This window comes from Rhipicephalus microplus, chromosome 1, assembly GCF_043290135.1.
Source record: "Rhipicephalus microplus isolate Deutch F79 chromosome 1, USDA_Rmic, whole genome shotgun sequence".
Classification (NCBI taxonomy): Eukaryota; Metazoa; Arthropoda; class Arachnida; order Ixodida; family Ixodidae; genus Rhipicephalus; species Rhipicephalus microplus.
Genome location: NC_134700.1, coordinates 158,825,680 through 158,848,004, shown reverse-complemented (window position 1 = coordinate 158,848,004; position 22,325 = coordinate 158,825,680). Strand labels below are relative to the sequence as shown.

Genomic DNA, 22,325 nt, shown 5'->3' with positions numbered 1-22,325 from the left:
TGCACTTTCGTTCACGCACACGTCGAGACGTACTGCTTCGGCCGGGGACCAAGGAACGAGCGCTCGTTTTGACAGCGGCAGCTCGCGTGACAGCTTTGCTGTAAACGTGAAGGCAGTTCTGGCAGCACGCACTATAGGCGCAGGCCACGACCAACTTTCACGATTTTGTGCGATTCTCGGTCTTCCGAGCCCGATGCATCACAAGACATTCAACGGCATTTGCAAGAAGCTCCATGGTGCGGCGATGACGGCAGTGAGTAAAAACTTGCACCAGGCACGAAACATCACGAAGGACGCAGTCGGTGGCAGAGATGTGCCAGTCATGTTTGATGGCACCTGGCAGAAAAGAGGTCATAAAAGCCACAATGAAGTGGGCACAGTCGTGTCCCTGGACACGGGGCTCTGCCTCGATTTTGAAGTTCTTTCGAACTACTGCCATGCTTGCAGTATACACAGGGACCTTGGGGAGGATGAAGAGATATGGCGAGCTTTTCATCTTCCAGTTTGCCAAAAAAACACTGACTGCTCATCCCATGCAATGGAACCTGCGGCAGCTGTCAATATATGGCAGAGGACCTTGTCTTATGAAACTCCACTGCGATTCACCAGCTTCCTAAGTGATGGTGACAGCAAGGCCTACACTGCAGTCTGCGAGGCAAATGTATACTGTGACACCCCCATTGACAAAGAAGAGTGCACGAACCACGTTGCAAAGCGCTTGGGAACTGCCCTACGGAAATTGGCAATGCCACTGCCACGAGGCGAAAAACTGAAAGATGCGACAATAATAAAACTACAAACATATTACAAGATCGCCATCACGAGCAACAAGGACAGTGTCCGAAATATGTACACTGCCATATGGGCATCGTATTTTCATTGCTGCTCCAGTGATGGTGCCAATAGCCACAATTTTTGCCCCGCGGGAACAAATTCGTGGTGCAAGCACAAGCGTGCGGAAGCACTGGGGCAGCCTGCACCACGCCACACCCCACTGTTGACGAAGGCTCAAGGATTGGCAATTATGCCTATCTACAAGCGCCTTACAGAGGAGAAACTCCTTATTCGGTGCCTTCATGGCAAGACACAGAATGCAGCCGAATCGCTGAACAGCAAGATATGGCTGCTATGTCCAAAAACAAAGTTCGCCTCCAGAACAACTGTGGAGACAGCCACCGCTCTTGCTGTACTCTGGTACAACAAAGGCCACAGGGGCTTTGAAGAAGTGCTCGAAGCCATTGGAATTCTCCCCTCACAAGATCTGGCCACACATGGTGACCACTGTGACGTCATGCGCATCAGGAAGATGAACCTGAAGCAAACTGCAGAAGCGAGGGCACACCGTCGCAACACAGCGAAAAGAGCTCGTGTTGAGGACACTGACCATAAGAGCCGTGAAGGACCAAGCTATGGTGCAGGGGACTTCTAGACACTTGCAGTGCATTCAAGGCAAGGTACTTTTCATTGTGCCCCAATTTGATGCAAAAAGAATGATTTCCTAATAAATGCCAACTTTGCGAACTTTCAAACTTGTTTTTCTCATTTTAATTTTTTCTGACAGTTTCACGTTTTCCGGGCAGCCTTTTAGAAACTTATATTCATTGTATAGTAACGAAACTTGGCACACATATTCTTCAACACATGCAGAATGCAAATATCTACTCTAAATTGCAATGCCTACCAGCATTAGTTGTGAAAATATTAGCTTATTGTTTCAAGGGAGATTGAAAATAATAAGTCATTCAATACAATTTTTTTTTCTTGGTTCCAATATTTCTGTGACATATCTATATAGATATTTGCACTTTTCAATCTACCAAGAGTCAAATAAGATCAGACACAGTGCTTTTACTGAAAGTTTAGTACATAAAAGAGTGCCCGCAAAAAAATGTAACTTTTTGCTATTGTTTATGGCATAACTCAATAATTATAGCAGCTACACAAAAAATGATTGCATATTTGAAATCTGCATGAAAAACTATACTAATAACAAACTTTTCAAGTCTCTATTACTAGAAATAAAAAAAAACTTTTTCGAGGAGCGTTTCCCCTTAAGCCGCAAACTCAACTAAGTGACGACTCTACTGGCTGACATTTCTTTACGCACAGCGAGTTCGCAGCACGTCCAGCCTTCTGCCACATGCACTGCTTGTGTTGCGACTCAAGGAGTGCTTTATATCGTTGAATTTGTCGTCCTTCCGCAAGCGTCTCGTAAAATCATCCTGGGATGAAACTTTCTTTCCGCTGATGATGCGGTTGTCGACTGGGCTTGTGCACAACTCGTTTTGTTTCCATACAGCACGACATTCATAGATATCCCTTGCTCACCCAAAAAGGTAATCGTCGCCGCTGACGTCGTCATCTCTGCTTTTTCGGTCGCCGTGGTGTCTATTTTGTGCAACTCCGTCCCTGATTCAACTGCCCTCTTTATGCTGTCGCAAGAATGCGCTCGTGGCCGGAACCTTGTCGTCCCGTTTGCCATCATAACGCTTGCCGATGGTTCCAGTGCTTTGTACATGTGCAATCCATTCCCTTGTCCCGCTACCTTATTGCATGGCGAATGTATTGGGCATCTTGACGCTTATGATGCCAACTTTCCTTTTAATGCCCCTTCCGATACGACGCCGAAGTCCATGGATGCTGTCACGGCTGCCACCGCACCCTCACTACCTGACAAAGCCGTTCTGTTGCACAGCATGGACACCCGGCTTACGCAAGACCAGCGCAATCAGCTTGTTCAACTACTTGACCGTTTCCGTGCCTCCTTCGACCACAGACGTGCGTCCCAAGCACAGACAACCTCCCTTGGGACGCACGTCAGTTGTTGCTCACCATATCAACACTGGTCGTCATAATCCGCTTCGTCAGCGCCCCTACCGCGTCTCGCAGGCTGAGCGTGACGTCATCACTCAACACGTCGATGAGATGCTGCAATGTGGTGTCATTCAACACTCACACAGTCCTTGGGCTTCACCAATGGTCCTCATGCGAAAAAAAGATGGCTCCATTAGATTTTGCGTGGATTATCGGCGACTAAAGAAGATCAGTCGCAAGGATGTTTATCCCCTGCCACGCACTGATGGCGCTTTTGATTGCCTTCAAGGCGCGGAGTTTTTCTCTTCACTGGATCTGCACTCTGAAAATTGGCAAGTGACAAAGGCCGAACCAGACCGTCCAAAAATGGCGTTTGTGACCCCTGACAGCTTATATGAATTTAATGCAATGCCCTTCGGTCTTTGCAATGCGCCTATGACTTTTGAAAGGATGATGGACAATGTCCTAAGAGGATTTAAATGGCACATCTGCCTTTGCTATTTGGATGACATAGTTGTATTCTCGGCAAATTTTGAAACTCATTTTTCCCGTCTGGAACAAGTTCTCCAGTGCCTTACGGCAGCCGGGTTGCAACTGAACTTCAAGAAACGTCATTTCGGCGCCCGCAAAGTTGCATTTCTTGGCCATGTCATCTCAAAAGAAGGAATATCGCCAGACCCTGCCAAACTGTGTGCCGTTGCCGAGTACCCTAAGCCTACTTCCCTAAAGAAGCTCCGTAGCTTCGTAGGCTAGTGCTCATATATTCAGTGTTTCGTCCATAATTTTGCCTCTATAATCGCCCCCCTGACTCAGCTTCTTTCCAGTAGCGCGGACCTCTCGGGCTGGAATTCCGATGGCGATGACGCATTCACGATGCTGCGCCGGCTACTCACGTCTCCACCAGTTCTCCGCCACTTCGATCCCAATGCATCTACTGAAATTCACACGGATGCTTGCGGTGTCGGCCTCGGTGCCATTCTCACTAAACACAGGGATGGCTGCGACGAGTATGTTGTCGCCTACGCCAGCCGCACCCAAACGAAGGTAGAATTCAACTATTCCGTCAAGGAAAAGGAGTGCTTGGCTATCATTTGGGCTATAGAAAAATTTCGCACTTACCTTTACGGACGCCAGTTTGATGTCACAGATCACCATGCCTTATGCTCGCTACCGTCCATGAAAGACACTACTGGCTGCCTCGCTCATTGGGCTTTACGCCTTCAGGAATACGACATCCATGTTGTTAACGCTCAGGACGCATACATTCAGCACTGATGCCCTATCCCGTTCTTCGCTGCCTCCTGACCTTGCCTGCTTACTAACTGGCATCTGCGATTAGTCATCGTTGAGCATCACCGATACGCTAGCCGAGCAGCGCAAGGATCCCTGGATCAATTCTTTGCTTGACGTCCTTTCTCACAGTTCGTCAGAATCGATTTCACGCTCCCTCTCTCGTCAAGCAAGACACTTTGCTGTCCCTGAAGGCTTGTTGTATCGCCTCAATTACCTGACGGATGGCCATGGTGGCTCCTTGTCATCACCCGTCATTTGCGCTTAGACATCTGTGCTGCCTTTCATGATGACCCCCATGCTGGAGTATTCAGGACTTACTCTCGCTTTCATTTAAGATACTACTGGTACGGCATGTATCGGCATGTTCGCCACTACGTTCGGTCATGTATCACGTGTCAACACCGCAAGACGCCTTCTTACAGCACTGCTGGCCTTTTGCAACGCTTAACCTCTGCCCAGCGAGACCATTCAACGGTGCCGAAACTGATATTTATGGTCCTCTACCCAACACTCTTCGAGGCAACCGGTGGATTATCGTCGCCGTCGATCATTTGACACGCTACGCTGAAACATTTGCACTGCCGGCTACCACTGCGAAAGACGTTGCTTCCTTTCTTTTTCACCATCTGATTTTGCGACACGGTGCACCTCGTGAATTGCTGAGTGAGCTTGGACGCGTGTTTCTCTCGAACGCCGTCGATGAGCTGCTCAAGGAATGTCGCATTGTCCATCGGAAAACCTCGGCATACCATCCTCAAAGCAATGGCATGACAGAACGCTTTAATCGTACCCTTGGAGATATGCTTGCCATGTATGCGCCTGACGACCAAACTAATTGGCACCAAGTGCTCCCTCTTGTCATGTACGCGTAAATCTCTGCGCCACAAACTACCACCGGCTTCTCTCCTTTCTTCTTCCTGTACGGATGCGAACCATCATGCTCCATCGACACCATTCTCCCTTACAGACCTGATGTTTCCGAAGCGACGCCTGCTTTCGAAGCAGCTGCTTATGCCGAAGAATGTCGTCAACTCGCTCGCTCATTTACCGCGCAAGACCAATGGCGCCAGAAAACTGACCACGATGCCTCTGCGTCTAGTGCCCACTGTAATCCAGGAATGTTGGTTTGGCTCTAGGTCCCATCTACCCTTCCCGGTCTTTCCCCAAAGCTTTCGTCGAAATACCATGGCCCCTACCGTGTGGTGCGACAAACATCTCGCGTCAACTATGAAGCTGAGCCTATTGAACCACCTTCGGACCAACGCTGCCGTGGGCGTGAAACAATGCACGTATCACGCCTCAAACCGTGCTGTGACCCCCCTGTCGGGTGTGGGAATTGAGGCTAGCCCGCTGCCTTTGCGCAGGCTTTACCGCCTTTTCTGCCGTTGTCCCGACAAGACTCCACTCCTTCGCTGTCTGCCACGTTGGGAGAGCAAGGAGTGACGTTTGAACCCTTCTCACCCGGTAGCGGATGTCGACTGTGGCGCCGCGCACGGGGTCTCCTGAGAGGTTTTGCGCGCATGCGTCAGGAGTGGGTGGGTCAGAGACTCTCCGGGACAGCTGACGGTGAGCCATGCAATCTTTTCTGTCTGTCGACTCCCGTCGCTCGAGGCTCGTCGGACTTCGCTGACAGCGCGTGACGTCCGAGGCAAACGCTCACCTTTTGTTGCCCCTCTGCGTACGCTCTGTCGAAGGGTAGTACGATGTCCTAGTGCGTGGCCAAGCTACGCCGACCTGTCTCCCCCCGAAGCCAACGATTGCGCCTTTGCCTTCGCTCGAGCAACCAGGCCATGGTCCCGGTGCTTCCGTGAATCACCTTTACCACGGTGACGTGCTTGTGGGACCCTGCGTAGTACTTCGCGCCCGTGGCGTGGATAAGCCCATTTGCTTTCTCGCCGCACCTTCAAACGGGCTGTACTGTGTTTTGGTGTTGTCCCAGACAATAAAGTGTTGCGACCTTGAGCAGTATCGTGTTCTCGCCCCGGCGACGGTTAACGCGTGCCCTGCGACTCACTAAGACCAGACCCACGCTAGTAGCCGTACTCCTTCAGGATACGGGTCACTACACGTGTCATTTCTTTAGGTCGCCAGGTTGGCTCCAGCTCTGTGCCAGCTTGAAAGAAGACGTTGACATCTGCGTGGCTCGTGCTTTCCGGGTTCCTACCTGAACCAGCTTGTTGTGGCTAACACTTCTTCAATAATAACAAGTGTTTATACGTGAACTCGTTCGTTGCAATATATAAATATATATAATATACGCACACACACACAAACACATACACATCTGGCACATGATGGCGACAGAAAAAATCAGCCGAGATTGTCCATGTAATTGCTATTGCAATGAAATGGCTTCTGACTGTAAAGTATATATGTTATATTACATGACTACGGAGTCCCGTCATTTGTGGAGAAGCCTCACCTTCTGGTGCAGGGTGGTGTGGCAGACAACCACCTCGTCGAGCAATGCTAGGTGCAGCGGCGTGTGCTCAGTGCTCAGCTTGAAGTAGGAAGGGTCGGATACGGTGTGCTCCACCCAGTGCACCACCCCGAGTGCCACCACGGGGTACCGCATCGCCTGGAACAGTGCCCCGAGCTCGGGCACCAGTTCTGATGAGCCACGGCGCTCCTGGCACAGCATGTGCACTTTCTCCACTGCCTGCTGCGTGGCACGCAGCTCGTCCCTGTTCAGGGACTTGCGAACACCCTTGCGGCGCGTCTCGTACACGCTGCCCGCGTACGCGAGCAGGTACACGTACTTGGGCCTATGCTCTGGATTGAGCCGCGAACCTGGCCGGAACAGGGCGTCTAGCAAAAGGTCCAGGAAGTGGGGCTCGCGCAGCAGCTCGACGGGTGGCGGGTCGGGCGTCTGGTACATCTTGTGCAGCACCGTCACGTCGGCTGGGTTCAGTGCATCGCGCGACAGCATTGCAGACAGGGCCTGGCAGGCACGTGGGTAGGCCGCCGCACCGTTCAGCGCCATAGTGATGGGGGTTGGGTCGTGGCCCGTGCGCTGCGCATACCGGCTGATCTCTTGCGCCAGCCGCTTGACGTTTGAACCACCACGGGGCTCCTGTAAAAGGGTGTCCAAGTGGAATGGACGTAGAGAGAAGAAGCAAATACATACATTGAGGTTTCAGGTAAAAGTATAAAGCAGGAACCCTGAGGTCAGTCCCTTGTAATTAAAATTGAAATGAAAACTTACAGAAAAATCAAGAACACTCAAGCTCCTTCTGTGCTTACCTTTGCTTCATCATCTCCCAACTTTGCACTAAATGTCTTTTTCTTTCCCTTAATAACTGAAGCTGTCATGTGACATAATAAAGAAATTAAGTCACATGTAAACATGGGGACACATTGTATCTGGATACTACAACTTATTAAATCTTCTGTATGTAAGGTATCCTTTAGAGTAACTTAGCAAGAAGTCAACTGTGCCAAGTCCTATGAAGTCCCAAATCCTACGAGGCAGCATAGAATAGCTTAATAGCCAGCAACCTCCTGTTAAGGTCACATACTAAGTGATGCGCACCATTGAAATGATCACAAGAGCACATATGTGAGAATTAAACTAGTGCGAATAGTAGAACACCCTACGTGCTGAAGAATTCTAATACACCAATTATTTTTCTGATAAGGCTATGGATGATCCACTGATGCAACAGCCTCGAGCGATTGTTGCCGCCTCAATCATGATTCTAGTGCCTTCGTTAGGCAGGGACACGAGACCCGTTGCCTTTTCAAACAATGGCTGGCACCCACACTCGGAACTATGAGATGTCAAACAACTGTCTGTACCTGCATTTCTTACTTTCTGGCAATGTTCCTGTAGTCTTACATTAGGGCACCTGCCTGTCTGACCTGCCCGTCTGACCTACGTACAAAGACTCACGATAATTATTACTTTTCGTTAATTCAAACAAAAATTCAACTTTTTCGTTGGCCCTCTATTTTTTCAATATATTTAAATGTCTCTTAATTCTAACTATATCATTCGGTTAATTCATACTTCTTGTGGTTCCACAAAAGAAAATATCCCGTGGCAGCACCTTCGACACCTCAACACTATGCGCGAAGGAAAAGAAAAGGCTGCGGTGGAATGTTTGCTCTCTCTCAAATACAGATCTCCCTTTTTCATCCCTGCCACGCGAAGACCCTTCTCCTTTCAACGCCGCGTGCAAAGAGAGAGGAAAAAAAGAAAGTTGTCACGAAGTGTTGGCTCTCTCTCACGCGCCGGTGCCACGCTTGCCACACAGACCTTTCTTCTTTCAACAATGCGCTCAAAGAGAGCAAAAAAAAAAAAAGACTGCCGTGGGGTGCTGGTTGTTTCTCAAATGCCGAGCTGCTTCTCTCCGCGTGGAGACGCTCCTCCTCCTTTGTCACGTGCTGGCCACGCTGTGGCTGTGTAGCGGAGACGCAACTGTTGTAGTCCTTGTCTTTAGAGAGTGTTGGCGCTGGACATTGCCGTGCGCAACTTCTTTTGCCAGGAGAATGCTGTAGCCGAAGTAGAAACACTTTGCAAGCTGCGTGCGAAACTGACTCGCTGCAAGGCAAATGTGTGCAAACGTGCATCACCGATTACTCCAATTGATGATGGACGTCCTTTGATTTGTGAATAAACGCAAGTCTTTTAAAACTCCTACCTCGTGTGTTAGCTCGATGCACATGCGCCACTGCATGGTGAGCCCTTCGTTCATTTAGCTATCATTAATTCGAACCTCTTTTAGTTCAAGCAAATTATCGGGGCCCCTTCGAGATCGAACTATCGAGATTCGACTGTACAATTCCATGCTTTACCAGTTTGCTGTGAGAAGACACGTACGGCAACAGAAGTTTCTTCCCCCATGGCTCCTATGTTCAACAGACGTGACCGGCTAAAAATGTTAGTATTAAATCTAAAAACCTCCAGGAACCATTTTCAAGCAGCTTATGCGTGAGAGATAGCGGATCGAGGCATTCCTGGAAAACTTGCAAGGCTTGCTGAGAGCACTCATCAAAGACATCGTGCAATCGAGCGAAATCAAGAAAACGTTGACAAACCGGAAGCACTTAGTAACATTCATTTCTGCCAGCCACTCATGGACCTTAAATATAAATAGGCCAGATACTTAGCACTGGGGCGATGCACGAGTCAATGCACATACTTCTTTTTAGCAGAAAGACTTCTTCATTCAATTTTGCAAAGGTAGAAGCAAGGTAAAGCTTCAGCACATCCAGGAAGCCAGAAACAGAAATACCACACTCGTTTTCGAATGCAACAGCACCAACTCGCAAAATTGCCTTTTCAACAGCATCTATAAGTGGTTTCTGAGGAAGAGAATAATAGATATCTTTTATGTCGATGGAAACGCCCATGCGACGACTGGACGTGTGTTGACAGAGATAACCGACAGTCCCCTACGAAGAAGTTTTTACTAAAAAAGACCCGCCCACATCTTCACATGGGCGGAACTTGACTAAATGCTTCGCAGAGTTGTGGGGGTATTGCGTGAATGTTGTGAAATTGGGTATGGTTTGGGAATGCTTAATATTTAGTTCGTCTTTATTATTCTTCTTTGTTGAATGAAGAAGAAGCGTTGCCTTCAACGAGTGATGAGACACTAACGTTGGTTTGTGCCCCACTACTAGTTAAGGTGCTATTGCCTCCATCGCATCTACTCGAGTCAAGCAAAGCGTCAAGTCAAGCGAAAGTCAAGTAAAGATGCCCCTGACTGAATTCAGAATGCGCAATGCAGTGCTTACATATACGGGGTGGCCAGTGAACGGTTGTGCAGTGCAAGCAGCCGGCTTTTTACTAGACGCTGCCTGCATTGGCCTTGCAAGACGAGAGAGGGGAGGAGTGACAGTTGGCACGAAACGCGAGCATGCGGCACGTAACGCAAGCATGCGCAGCGGGGCTTTACACGACACCGCTTACGCCAGATTTGTAAGTAGGTGCGAATATAAAATGCTCCGCATTTAAAAAGGATCATCAATTAACAACAGCTTTACGTAACTCTGAAGCCAACAGGTAACACGCTTCTACTATGTGTCCCGTTCAGAGTTAATAACATAAAAGGGCATGTGAATCCTATGTGTATTTACAAAAAAAAAAAAAAACTACCGTATTTACTCGATTCTACCGCGCCCTCGATTGTAACGCGCACCCGATTTCCACCGCGAAAAAAAAAAAAAAAACGTAAGACACCGATTGCAACGCGCACCCAATTTTCTCGCTGGCCCGCACGATCACACCACTCGAAAAAACGACTCCTTTCGGGAGCATCTTCTATTTAAGTATGAGGTACGGGCGAAGCTTGTGCCCATCTGACGTGTAACAGAGCATTGCCGTCACTGTAGTTTTACCGTGGACCGATGTCAGCACGCGAACTTGCTTCGCCCCCTTCTTCTCGACGGTTGTGGTGCCAGGCATGTCGAAGTAAAGAGGCGTCTGATCGGCATTCCCGATTTGCCCTAGCAGGTAGCCGTTGTTGCGCCGCAAGTTTAGGACGAACCTCTGAAAACTGTGTAGCTTTTCATCGTACTCCTCCACAAAACTTTTCGCATATGCATGTTCCCCTTCGGAGGGAAAAGCCTTTCCTCTTCATAAAGTTAGTTAGCCAGCACCTGCTCGCTTTAAACTGGCTCCGCATTAGACCTTTTTCTAAGACTAATTGCATAGCCCGCACTTGGAGCAGTTCTGTCGTCACGGGCCGCTCGCTGCTCAAGCACATACTCGCCGAGCAGCTCTTTAATTTGCGGAAACCGACCCTGCTGTGGTCCACTGAAGCCTTTGCGTGAAGCTTTGCTGTCGACAATCTTCTGCTTTTGTTTCCGCCGGTCCCGCACGCACGTTTCGGGAACTCCGAACAACCGCGATGCGGCCCGATTTCCGTCCGTTTCTGCACACGCAATGACTTTTCTTTTAAAAGCGGCATCGTGGTGCACTCAAGTTTTTGGAGTCGGCCCTTCCACACCGTCGATGCTAATGCACTACTAGATGACGAACTCCTCAGCACACGTACGAAGTGCCGCATATGGGAAACACATAGGCAGAAATGGCCGACGCGCCATGCCGACGCACATAGGGGGCGGCCATTTTGGATTTGCCGATGGCAATAGATTGACCGTAATTTTTTTGTTCGTACTCGATTCTAACGCGCATGCGATTTATGAACTCGCTTAACCGGAAAAAAGGTGCGCGTTAGATTCGCGTAATTACGGTAATTCAGTGCCAATTTTTCTTGCTTGTTCACTGATTTTGCAAGACCACTTAGATTAAGCTAGATTAAGCAGCATTTTAGTTTTATTCAACTTGTGTTGTATAAGCATGTTATCTTATATTTTTTTTGTTTGCTGTAACCTATATATATATGTGCATCTAAGCAATAATAAATCTGTTGAAAGTCTGCACTGGTCCAACTCTTTTTTGTGTGTGATGCCTAAATTTTTGCCCCCCCCCCCCCCCCCCGAGCAGTTTAATAATGGATTACCAAATAGACCAATCCCACACTTCTGTGGGAATAGTGAATTTTAGGTTTGAAGTGAATTTGAAGCGAATAGTGATTTTGGTTGAATAACTTTTTAATCGAATATGAATGGCATATATCCCATATTATAAAAAAATAAGCATATTTCTCGTGACCCAACTAATCTGAACAATACTTATTAGTCAATCTTGAAACAAGGTCTGTGCAAATGCCATTCTTTTTGGTTCAAGGAAAGTGGAAACAATTTTGAATAGTAGCAAGATTTGCCTATATAGAATGTAAGTGATAACCGATAAAATATGTTGTGTTTTAAAATTTACTGCACTTATAACAAGCTCTTATACTTGAAAATCAAAAAAGATGAATCGATGTGAGGGCAATATGTTGATTTAACTTTCCAAGTGGAGCTTTGCGGCAATGCAGATTTTCCCCAAAAAGGTGCTTTCATGGCTAAGCACCCTTTTACAGCAGTGAAACCACATTTACAAGGGTTTACATGCAGACTAACATACACTTATTCGTTCATTTCGAATACAGTCAAGTGTTGAGCGATTTAAATTTGAATCGAGGCAGACCCGAATTCTATAATATTTGTCCGAATTTTCAAAGCACTCTAATATTCGCACAAGCCCAATCAATAGGCTTATTCGTATACATTCATCTCTAAGGATATCAATGATAGAATGCACACATGAAGTGACAGGAGAGGGCGCTTACTCAACATGAAGGGTTTTTTCAACGGGTTTCACAGATAACAAGGCACAAGCTATGTGCATCAAGGCCACAGCATTTTCATCTTCAAGAAATGTGGAAAGAATGTACAAAAGAAACTGACAATTCTCCAATTCTAAATAGTCGGGAAAAGTGAACATCTTAACACAAAGCACCAGACAAAGATGGCTGATGCATTTATGGGCGCCTTATTGCATGTGAAGCCTATTCACACACACACAAACACACACAAAAAAGTTAGGTTTGTCAGTGTCCAGTGTCATTTCTCCTGTTGTTTCTGACACCCACACCTTAAAGGAACACTAAAAAGAAACTGGATTAGATTGACGAAACGTACTCTGAGGACACTAATGTCACAAGTTTCACTATAGTAAGTTTGTTATGAGCAGAGGAAATCAAGGTGGAAGCTTTTAATTTCACGCCAAAATGTCCGCGCGCGACTTTAAAAATTTAGAAGTGTATATATTTCATACTTCTGTGACATGGGCTCGACGAAATTTTCAGAAACTTCGTATGGTAGGTCCACAGCACCCACAGATGACAATGCGCTTCATTTTCACCGATTAAAAGCTGCTTAGCACCCAGTAGACATCTTCAAAATCTATGACGTCATGGCGTTTGGTGTGGGAATCTCAAGGTGGCGTCTTGACTCACGTTCTTTTTTTTGCGTGTTTTCTTGCCCACCAAGCGTCTTATCGTGGCAAGAGTGGTGTTTTCAGGATTGTGAAATCGTACGTTATTAACCGTTTGAGACGTTATTGTACAAAATCGTATACAGTCGAACCCGACTATATCGAACCCGTTTATATCAAATTATCCCGTATATCAAACAATTCCTAAACACGGTAAGTTTACATTGAGAATACATACCAAAAGTTACTGTTTTATCAAACGAAAATAGCAACGACAACTGATATATCAAACTCCATGTGCCTCAAAAGTGCCCCAGCAAGTTGGCTTTCCTTCGCGGTGGCAGGGAAAGCTGCCGGCGCCACCCTAGAAAAAGTTGGTTAGACCCGTTTGTGCGCGGGCGAACACACCCCTCCAAGAAATGATCCTGGCCCACTCGCAACGCTTACAGGCAATCAGAGGCCGTCGTGCTTTCTCCAAGGCGCGGAGGCGGTAGAAGTGAGCACCATTTTTTCTTTCTTTATGCTTGTGTGCCTGCTGCTGCCGATTCAGCGTGGCCTGTTGGTGCTCTGTGAACTGTATTGGCACGCTGTCATCATGGCTTGTGCAAAGAGGCAAAATTTGCCGTGCGCCGCGAGTCTCGAAATCATCAATCGGGTTGAGCGCCGTGAAAAGAAGTCCGACGTCGCCGCCGCGTACAAAATTCTAAGGAGCACCTTGAGTACTATCCTGAAGAACAAGGCAGACATCAGGGCCAAGTCGGACAAAAGGCCAGGTGCCCGTGGCGCCCGACGTGTGCGCGCTGCTGTGTACGAAGATGCTAAAGCGGCCGTTTACAAGTGGTTTGTGGACGTTCAGTCGCGAAACATCCCGGTGTCCGGCCCTATGATCGAGCAGAAAGCCTAGGACCTTGCTTTTCTGCTTGGCAGGAATGATTTCCAAGGCGGTTCAGGCTGGCTTCAGCGGTTCAAAGAACGGCACGACCGTTGGCAAAGCTGTTACAGGTGAAAGCAGAGCGGCGGACTTGGACAGCGCAGAAAAATGGCTAAAGGAAAACTGGCGAGATATCACAGCAAGATACAGAGCCCAAGATATCTTCAATGCGGATGAAACCGCTCTATTTTGGCAAATGTTGCCAAACAAGATACTTGTATGCCGTGGCGACAAGACAAGCGGCGGCAAGGCAAACAAAGCTCGTGTGTCCGTGCTGTTGGCAGCTAATTTAGACGGATCGACAAAGCTTCGACCTCTGGTTATCGGGAAAAGCACGGCACCGCGGTGTTTCCGAAATGCGCTGTTGCTTCCAGTTACCTACCGAGTAAACTGAAAGGCGTGGATGACCGGGGAGCTTTTCAGCAGATGGCTATTGTCGTGGAATGACGATTTGGTAGGCGAAAATCGCAAGGTGTGCCTGCTCGTGGACAATTGTTCATCGCACCACCGCAGTACGACCTTCAGCAACATCGAGCTGCGTTTTTGGCCCCCGAACACTGCGTCTGTACTGCAACCACCGCATCAAGGCGTTATACGCGCAATGAAAGCCGGCTATCGGAAGCGCCTGGTGGAGAGGCTGCTGCAGAACCGTCGTGTCGGCAGGGAGCTTAAGATCGACTTGCTCGGAGCTATTTCTATGTTGAGTAGATCGTGGGCAGATGTCAAGAAGGAGACGATCCAGAACTGCTTTAGGCATGCCGGATTTCGCATGCCTGGTGATGACACACCAAATTCTGACAGCACTGAAGACACCGCAGGTGTTTCCGCCGAAGTTTGGAACGAGCTGGCACAGTTCCCGGGTGCTATTGACGGATCGACATTTGACGAGTTCGTCAGTGCAGACGATGATGTCCCCATCACGGGCCAATTACAGGATGAGGATTACATTGCAGACGTCGTGCTGACCACGAGCCAAAGCGACAGCAATATGGAAGTCGACTACGGCCCATTGCCTACATCCTCCGAAGTGATTAGTGCACTTGCATTGGTCCGGCGCTATTGCTTGAATGTGGAAGGTTGCGGCCTCAGCTGCTTCGACTCATTGGACAACGTGGAGGCGTGCGTGCTGTCGCAGGCAGCGAAGTCGTTGACACAGAAAAAAATCCGGGACTATTTTGTTCCACAGTAGGGCACGCAAGTAAGCCACCATATTAATAAAGTACTTTTCTTCTAGTTTGTTATGTGCCTTTGTGTCAAAACCTATACCGGGCCTATACCGAATTATGCCATATATTGAACTAATAAACGTTTTTTGGCGAGTCCGATATACCCGGGTTCGACAGTACACCACTCGTTCTCGTTATTTGCATCAAGTAGAGGCTAAGAAAGAGCAAAATACATCATACATTATACAAATTGAACCTCCTGCATAATAAATTTGCCTTCTTTAAACTTGATTTTGCAGTGTACTGATACATATGATCACTTTTCTGAAGGCACTACCACGTTCAATGAGTCGTGCTGATTCCTGCAAGCAATGCGAAAAGCAGAAATTTTCCTTGATCACAATTGACATAACCAAAAATGACTTTGCACTACATTCCTAGCCTGAGATGAGATTCTGTTTATGCCAAAAGTGAGCATCAATTACTTCAGGATAAAGAGATATTTATTTGCAACTTAATTAGAACAAGTTACATTAACACACAGATTCAACAATTACCTCATTATTCTCGTTGCAATAGAATATTGAGTGTCTTGAAGTAACATTGTAGTGATTTGACACATTTACAGACAGTTCTTAATAGTTGGCGTCTGAAAGGGCTAAAACACAAAAAATTGATTCTTTCTTTAGTGTCCCTGGAAGTACTTAATACATTTTCGAAGCTTGTTCTAGCTTTCACCAGAGGGTGTACAAAACCCTGCTGCCTCTTAGCACTCGTGCCACAGTAGCTGTGCCTACCTGTGCAAGTGTGTGCAGCACGGACTGACTGTAGAGGTAGGTGTGCTCCCCGTGGCAGACCATGCGGGTCAGCTCGGACAGGTTCTGGCTCATGCGCTCCTCGCCGCCTTCGAGGAAGTTGTCCGTAGCAGCTCGGAGCACGCGCGAGAACACCTCCAGCTGCTGCGAGGCTGTCGAGATGGACGTGATTTCTGCCTGCATAAGGATTGCAAGAGCACTCGGCAAAGATTCGAACAACAGTAAACAAATGTGCAGCGTGTAGATGTATGTAATTACTACATGGTGTCATATCAAAAGCTGATCAACATGGAGCCCAGCTTCCAGTGCTGCCGCAGTTTGCACGCATCAGAAAGTTTGTATCTCTTTTACACTAGCATTTAGCCAACAGGTAGAACAGTACTTAAAAGGAACACTCAGTGGGCCAACCTTATACAGCTTCACAAGACACTTTGTATCAGGTTGTTTCGGAAGTTACGCAACCCTAGTTTTGGGTTTTTCCCTTGTATATCATAAAAAGTAGCACAAAGATTTATTGTTGGTTATGCAAAATGGAAAGAATGACAGTTATTATGGCAAATGGAATGGCAGTTATGTTCCCGACGTCCCTATCCGACAAGTGTGAGATGCAGCAAATTATAAAAAAACTATAAAAAATGTAGAAGGCACTATCCTCTCGGCACGCGCTACACTTCTGCGATGATGCAGCTGTGTCAGGGTCAGAAAAAAAAAACGCGAGGCCTGCACGGAAGGCGCAGCGCAGTCACAGCAAAAGCTAGAAGAGCAGTCTTTCAGAGCTTTTTCTAAACACTCATTGGGTAACTGCTGCAAGCACACTTGCTGGGTACTCACTACGGCATTAACAATAATAATTTCTGGGTTCGCTATGCTTTCTTTCGTCATTTTTCTGAGAAGCATTGTATCCGCTAAACACTTGTAAGGAATTATGAGCCATTTGTTCATGGAGTGGCTAACGACGAAGACGAATTATGCCTGAAGTGGGTATGCGCCACAGTTAATAGGTGATCAAAAGCAAGCTGTTGTAATGGGTTGGAGCATTGGACGACCCACTCGTTCGCTATTTGCATTGTGTAACGCCTCACTGTTTTTTCCTGTTATAAAGCACTTTATGACTCGTATTAACGCGATTCCTTTTCCGACACTCTAAGCCTGCCTAAGGCAAGCTTGCGAACAAGTCCCAAGCACCAGCATGGCTCAGTGGTAGAATACTGCGCTGGCACGCAGCGGACCCAGGTACGAGCCCCACTGTGTCCTTGGTACTAGGCTTTTTTTTCTTATTTCGCGATAGTGGTTACGGACCAGCGGAGGCGGCGGACAGCTATGGTGACGCGCATCACCCGAGTTTTGATATCATAACAGCTTTCGCTATAAAACGGGGCAGTCAAACCTGCCTTTTGCTAAGACAAAGAACTGCCAGCTTCCAAGCCCGAGGTTTTCTTGCACCTAGATACAAAGGAGCCACTGCTGCTCTATTCGGCAGTTGAAGGCACTGTGCGAGCAGCCATCTCAAGTCGATCATACAGAGACGCTCCGAAAGAAAGAGAAAATGAGACTAGATAAAGCACCGAACAAGAGATGCAACAGCCGGAAGTTGCTGTTCTGGGAAAAGCATGGCAGCAGAATAAACACTCTCATCACTGCAAAGGAAGCTTGCAAGAGCACAGACAGCGAGAGTTGGAGAAAAAAAAATTCAGCAAACGTCCAAGAGGTGGCACCAAGATGCACGAGCAGCAATCTTTTTTCACGGAGTAAGCATCTGAACCAATGTTCCCACAGCAGCAGTGTACAAAGCGACAAAGCTACACCTCCGCAGATTGTTACCTTCTGCACGGCGCAACCACGGCCACAACAGTGCACGTGTCACCACTAGTAACAAATTGTCAAACAGCATTTTCTCTGCGAGAGGAGAAATAACGCTTCTAGAACAGCGTGGCACATGGCGGGAAGTATCAGTACACAGCAACGCTGGAAAGGCTGATGGAAACAAATGACGGCTTGTGGCAAGCGCATCACTCAGCATCTTATGACAAAAGAATAACCGTCAGTTCTCATGACAGGCTGCTGTCAGTCCTAATGCTGTCAATTATATTGGCATCACTGTATTCTGAAAAATCTTGTATTTTTCTGAAAAGAACCCTTTCAGAAAAAATACAGTCTAGCAAGCACGCGTTCTATTCAGTGAAATTACCTCGATTCCTTAAAAGCGATCCCGCCAAGTTTTGGCGCTACATAAAGTCTAATAAACAAAATAATTCCAACTGCATTTTGCTCGGCCACCAAATTATTCGAGATGAGGCAAAAATGGCAACAAAATTCAACCGGTACTTTCACTCTGTTTTTTCTAACCCACGCGTGTTCGATAATGCCAGTGGAAACTGCGCAGAAATCGACCCCGACTTCATAACGTTCGACGGTATCTTTCATATGCTTCTAAACATTAAAACAAAATCTTCTTGTGGTCCAGATAACATACCTAATGTATTTTTACGTCGTCATGCTGAATCACTTTCCCGCTTTCTTGTTATAATATTTCCCTTATCCTTATCACAAGGCATTGTACCCGCAGATTGGCGCATCGCTCGAGTAATACCAATTTTCAAAAAAGAAAATAATCTCCTCATAACTAATTATAGGCCGATATCCCTTACAAGCACTTGTTGTAAACTGCTGGAGCACAACATTTCAAATTACATGGTAAATTTTTTAGACGCGTGAAATGTTCTATCGCCATTCCAGCACGACTTCCGTAAAGGTCTTTCTACAACTACCCAATTAATTTCTTGTCCATTCATTCTCCTCAGTACTAGATAAATCAGGCCAAATCGATGTAATTTTTCTTGACTTCAGCAAGGCATTTGATTCAATACCGCACTCCAAACTATATTACAAGCTTAATCTGGTAGGTTTTCCCTCTACAATTGTTAAATGGGTTGAATCATATTTAAGTTCACATACACAGTTTGTTGACATAAACAGTGTTTATTCTAACCCTCTCCCTGTTAACTCCGGTGTTCCCTAGAGAAGTGTCCTTGGGCCTTTGCTTTTTCTTACTTATATTATTTATATTACAACATGTGCTAAACAAGGTGTAGAAATCCGCCTATTTGCCGATGATTGTATATTATTCCATTCAATCAACTCTTCAAATGATCAGATTGCGCTGCACCAATCTGTCGAAGCCATATCTGCATGGTGTGACCGCTGGGGAATGAATGTAAACCCTGAAAAAAACTATGTTCATGCATGCGCATCACTAACAGGAAACAGCCGTTTATTTACCCGTACAGTATAAAAGAGACCCCAATTTTACTAACAGAAAGTTACAAATATCTTGGTGTAACAATCACTAACAAACTAACTTGGTCTTCTCACATTGAAAAGATTTGTTCATCTGCACGTAGGAAATTAGGCATGCTAAGGCATAGACTCAGTAGTTCTCCCCCCAGTACTAAACTTCTAGCTTATAATAAAATAATCAGGTCTGGTTTGGAATATGCATGTGAGGTGTGGGATCCGCATACTAAAACAGATATTAACAATCTAGAGAAAATCCAAAGGTAAGCCGTCTGCTTTATTTTCAACCGATTTCGCCGATCTGATTCCCCAACTGAACTAATGCATGATAACAAAATTCAAACTCTAGAATGTCGCAGGAAAACTGCAAGACTAAAACTTCTTTTCTATCTATCTAGCAGAAAAAGTGTACTAGAGCTATCAAATATTCTTTCTTCGTTGTCTTCGCGTCCAACTAGACGATATCATTCACAAAACTTCACTCCTATCTTTGCTCGAACTAACAATTTCAAATACTCTTTCATTCCTCGCACATTAACAGAATGGAACGAACTACCACATCACATTTTTGAATCTGGAAACGTGTTAAGGTGTATTGAAATTTTTTTTGAAGTAACTTGGATCTTGTACATAATGTGTTGTATATTTACCTGTTTGTGCCTCCTGTATTGTTGCTTTTTTTGGTCATATTCTCATACTGTACCACCCCTCCCCCTCCTGCCTGGGCTATTCTTAGCCTGCAGTATTTTCTAAATAAAATAAATGAAATAAAATAAAATAAATGTAGTATTTTAACGGTGCAGGATGAAACTGTATATGCATGTGCAATGTCACTCGACCAGTTGTTTTCCCAACACTGCCACGAAAACAACATTTTAAGTTCATTCGCTCTCGACTATAAATGCTCAAACGGCACATTCCTTAGTCTAATAAATGGGATATTTTTGGCGACGACTCATACATAGATTGTTGAAAGCATTTCTAAACCCCGCACTTTTGTCTGAAATTAGCCACAAGAGTGAGATGGCACTGCTAAGTGTTGTCAAGAAATCTGCAAAAGTGTCACCCATTTAAACATGTGCACTAGAGATGCCAGCAGATCTTTTTCCTTCGGTATAAAGTTGTTACATCGGATATATTAGCACACAACAAAAACTGAGAGCTATAGATGGAGCAGGAAGTTTAAGTTGAGTAACCTTCAACCGTTGGAACACCAATGTTAGCCAATACGTCAACATAAGAAGCGTATGAGATGGCAATGAAGGCTTTTAAGAAGAAGCATATTAGACGGCAATGAATGCTTTTAAAGGCTTTTGAAAAGAGCTCAGCTGACGGGATTCTTACTATAAGTGGTTGTGTACATATCTATGGTTTTAGACACATACACACACAAATTCACAATTTTTTCCTTACTTTCTGATATCATATTCAACTCGCCACATTTGAGTAGTCTGGAGCCCTCCAGCTGTATAAATTGCATTCAGCCAGCTGTATGGTTTGCATTAAGCACTCGGAAGACATTCAACTGGTTCATTCAGAGTTTTGCACTTCAACTCAAAGTGCTCACACTTTCAAATTACATCTGACAGAGTATCCTGACAATGTGGATCATCTTATTGCCCTAAGATCAGCTGAATTACTAGGTAGTGCTTTTATCGAGCTACTACCCCTACAGGGTTGCACATTCTTGTAAATTGAGTGGCCAACATGATGGAAACCAGTTGAAACAAGGCGATAGGATGGCGATATGAATATGAACTTAGTGCTCTGAGGGCAGTCCCTCCCATTCCCCTACCTGAAATCCCGCATCCGAGATCAGCTTGATGGTGAAGTTAAGCATGAGGCAGTCAGGGTACTCCTCAGCCAGCTTGTAGATAAGTGAGCGCCACGTGGGGTGCTCAATCATCTCCGTCAGCCAAGCGGGCGTCTCACCCTCATCGTTGAAGATGGAGTCGGCCTTCTTCGGGTCGAAGTGCTTCAGGATCATCTGCTTCAGGTGGTCCTCCACCAGTCCTTGAACCTGCGTCGCCAAGGGTCGTGAGTAATAAACAGTGAGCAGAAACAGCCCTCGCTGCGATTACGTAGCTGCACATCCGTATAAGTTGAAGCTGGAATTTCAAGAGAAGTGCCAGTTTTGCCCATATTTGAAGCAGTGAAAGAGTTCAACATCGTGCTGGCGTGACGACGATTTCACATCCCATTTTTATGAATGCTGAACCTGGCATGTAAACTGCTAGTTGTCAGCTACCTTGAACTGGTTCCAGCAGTGCTCAGGAAAAAAACCAGTATACTTATTGAGCCAGTACGAAAACCTAGTAAGCACCACGCTCGAACTAGTACAGTCAGCAGGCTGCCTGCTGGAGCCAACAGACAATCATTAAGCACCCTACTGGAACAACAGTGAGAAACAAGAAGGCTACCTAATGGTGTTATTAGAAACCTGTACAAACCAGAAGCTTCCAGCACGAAACCAGCCGGAAAATTTCGCCTAGGTAGCACCTTGATGGTGCAAGAAACGCTGCTTTTTTTTTTTTAACACGACTGCGCAAGACAGCCGAACTAATTGACAGCCCACAGAAAATCATAAGATGCGGTAAACAGACATAAGCAGCTTCGCACGTATAGCCCAAGCGACAGGCGCTAAAACGTCATTGCGATGGCTTTTCTACGTTGGCCACATTACTTCGGCGGATATGCGCCGTCAACGGAACGGGGTTTTTCGGAGCCTTCCGCGCAAACGCAATAGCCCAGCTGCAGATGTTTACCTCGGTTATCTTCATCCCTGCCATGATGAGCCATTCGGCCAGGAGGTTCGCCGTCTGTGCGACCGCCTGGTAGTTCTCGAGCAGCAGGTCCACGACTTGCTCCGGATTGCCACCAGCCTGGAAGTAGCGCTTGAGCTGCACGAATATGCCGGGCTCCATGATGAAGTCCAGGCTGCTGAACTTTTCGATGCACTCCTGTTGGATTCCTTCCACGAGGGCCTCCTGGTCCTCGCCCAGGGGTGAATCGGCGTCGCCTTCCTCCCACGTTCTTTCCTCGTCGAATTCTTCCATCTTCTCTAAGGATAGAATAGGCTAACAGAGTTTCAACGCACCTTAAACTTATCAACCTTGCAACTAAAACAATAGCTGTAAGCTGACTTGGATGGAATTGGCTCGGATTGGCAGCGGCCGCGT

The 22,325-nt window shown here is 46.5% G+C and overlaps 1 protein-coding gene across 1 annotated transcript in view; it reads right to left on the bottom strand.

Moving 5' to 3' along the window:
• Window positions 1-22,313, bottom strand: part of LOC142801590 (negative elongation factor D-like) — a 32,243-nt gene extending 9,930 nt beyond the window's left edge. Inside the window, exons 1-4 of the mRNA XM_075887549.1 lie at window positions 21,912-22,313; window positions 20,942-21,166; window positions 15,835-16,029; window positions 6,530-7,180 (exon numbers count right to left, since the gene is read on the bottom strand). Coding sequence (XP_075743664.1) covers window positions 6,530-7,180; window positions 15,835-16,029; window positions 20,942-21,166; window positions 21,912-22,202 — 1,362 coding nt within the window. The 5' untranslated portion in view covers window positions 22,203-22,313. The remainder of the gene's footprint in view (window positions 1-6,529; window positions 7,181-15,834; window positions 16,030-20,941; window positions 21,167-21,911) is intronic.
• Between the last annotated feature and the right edge of the window lie 12 nt (window positions 22,314-22,325).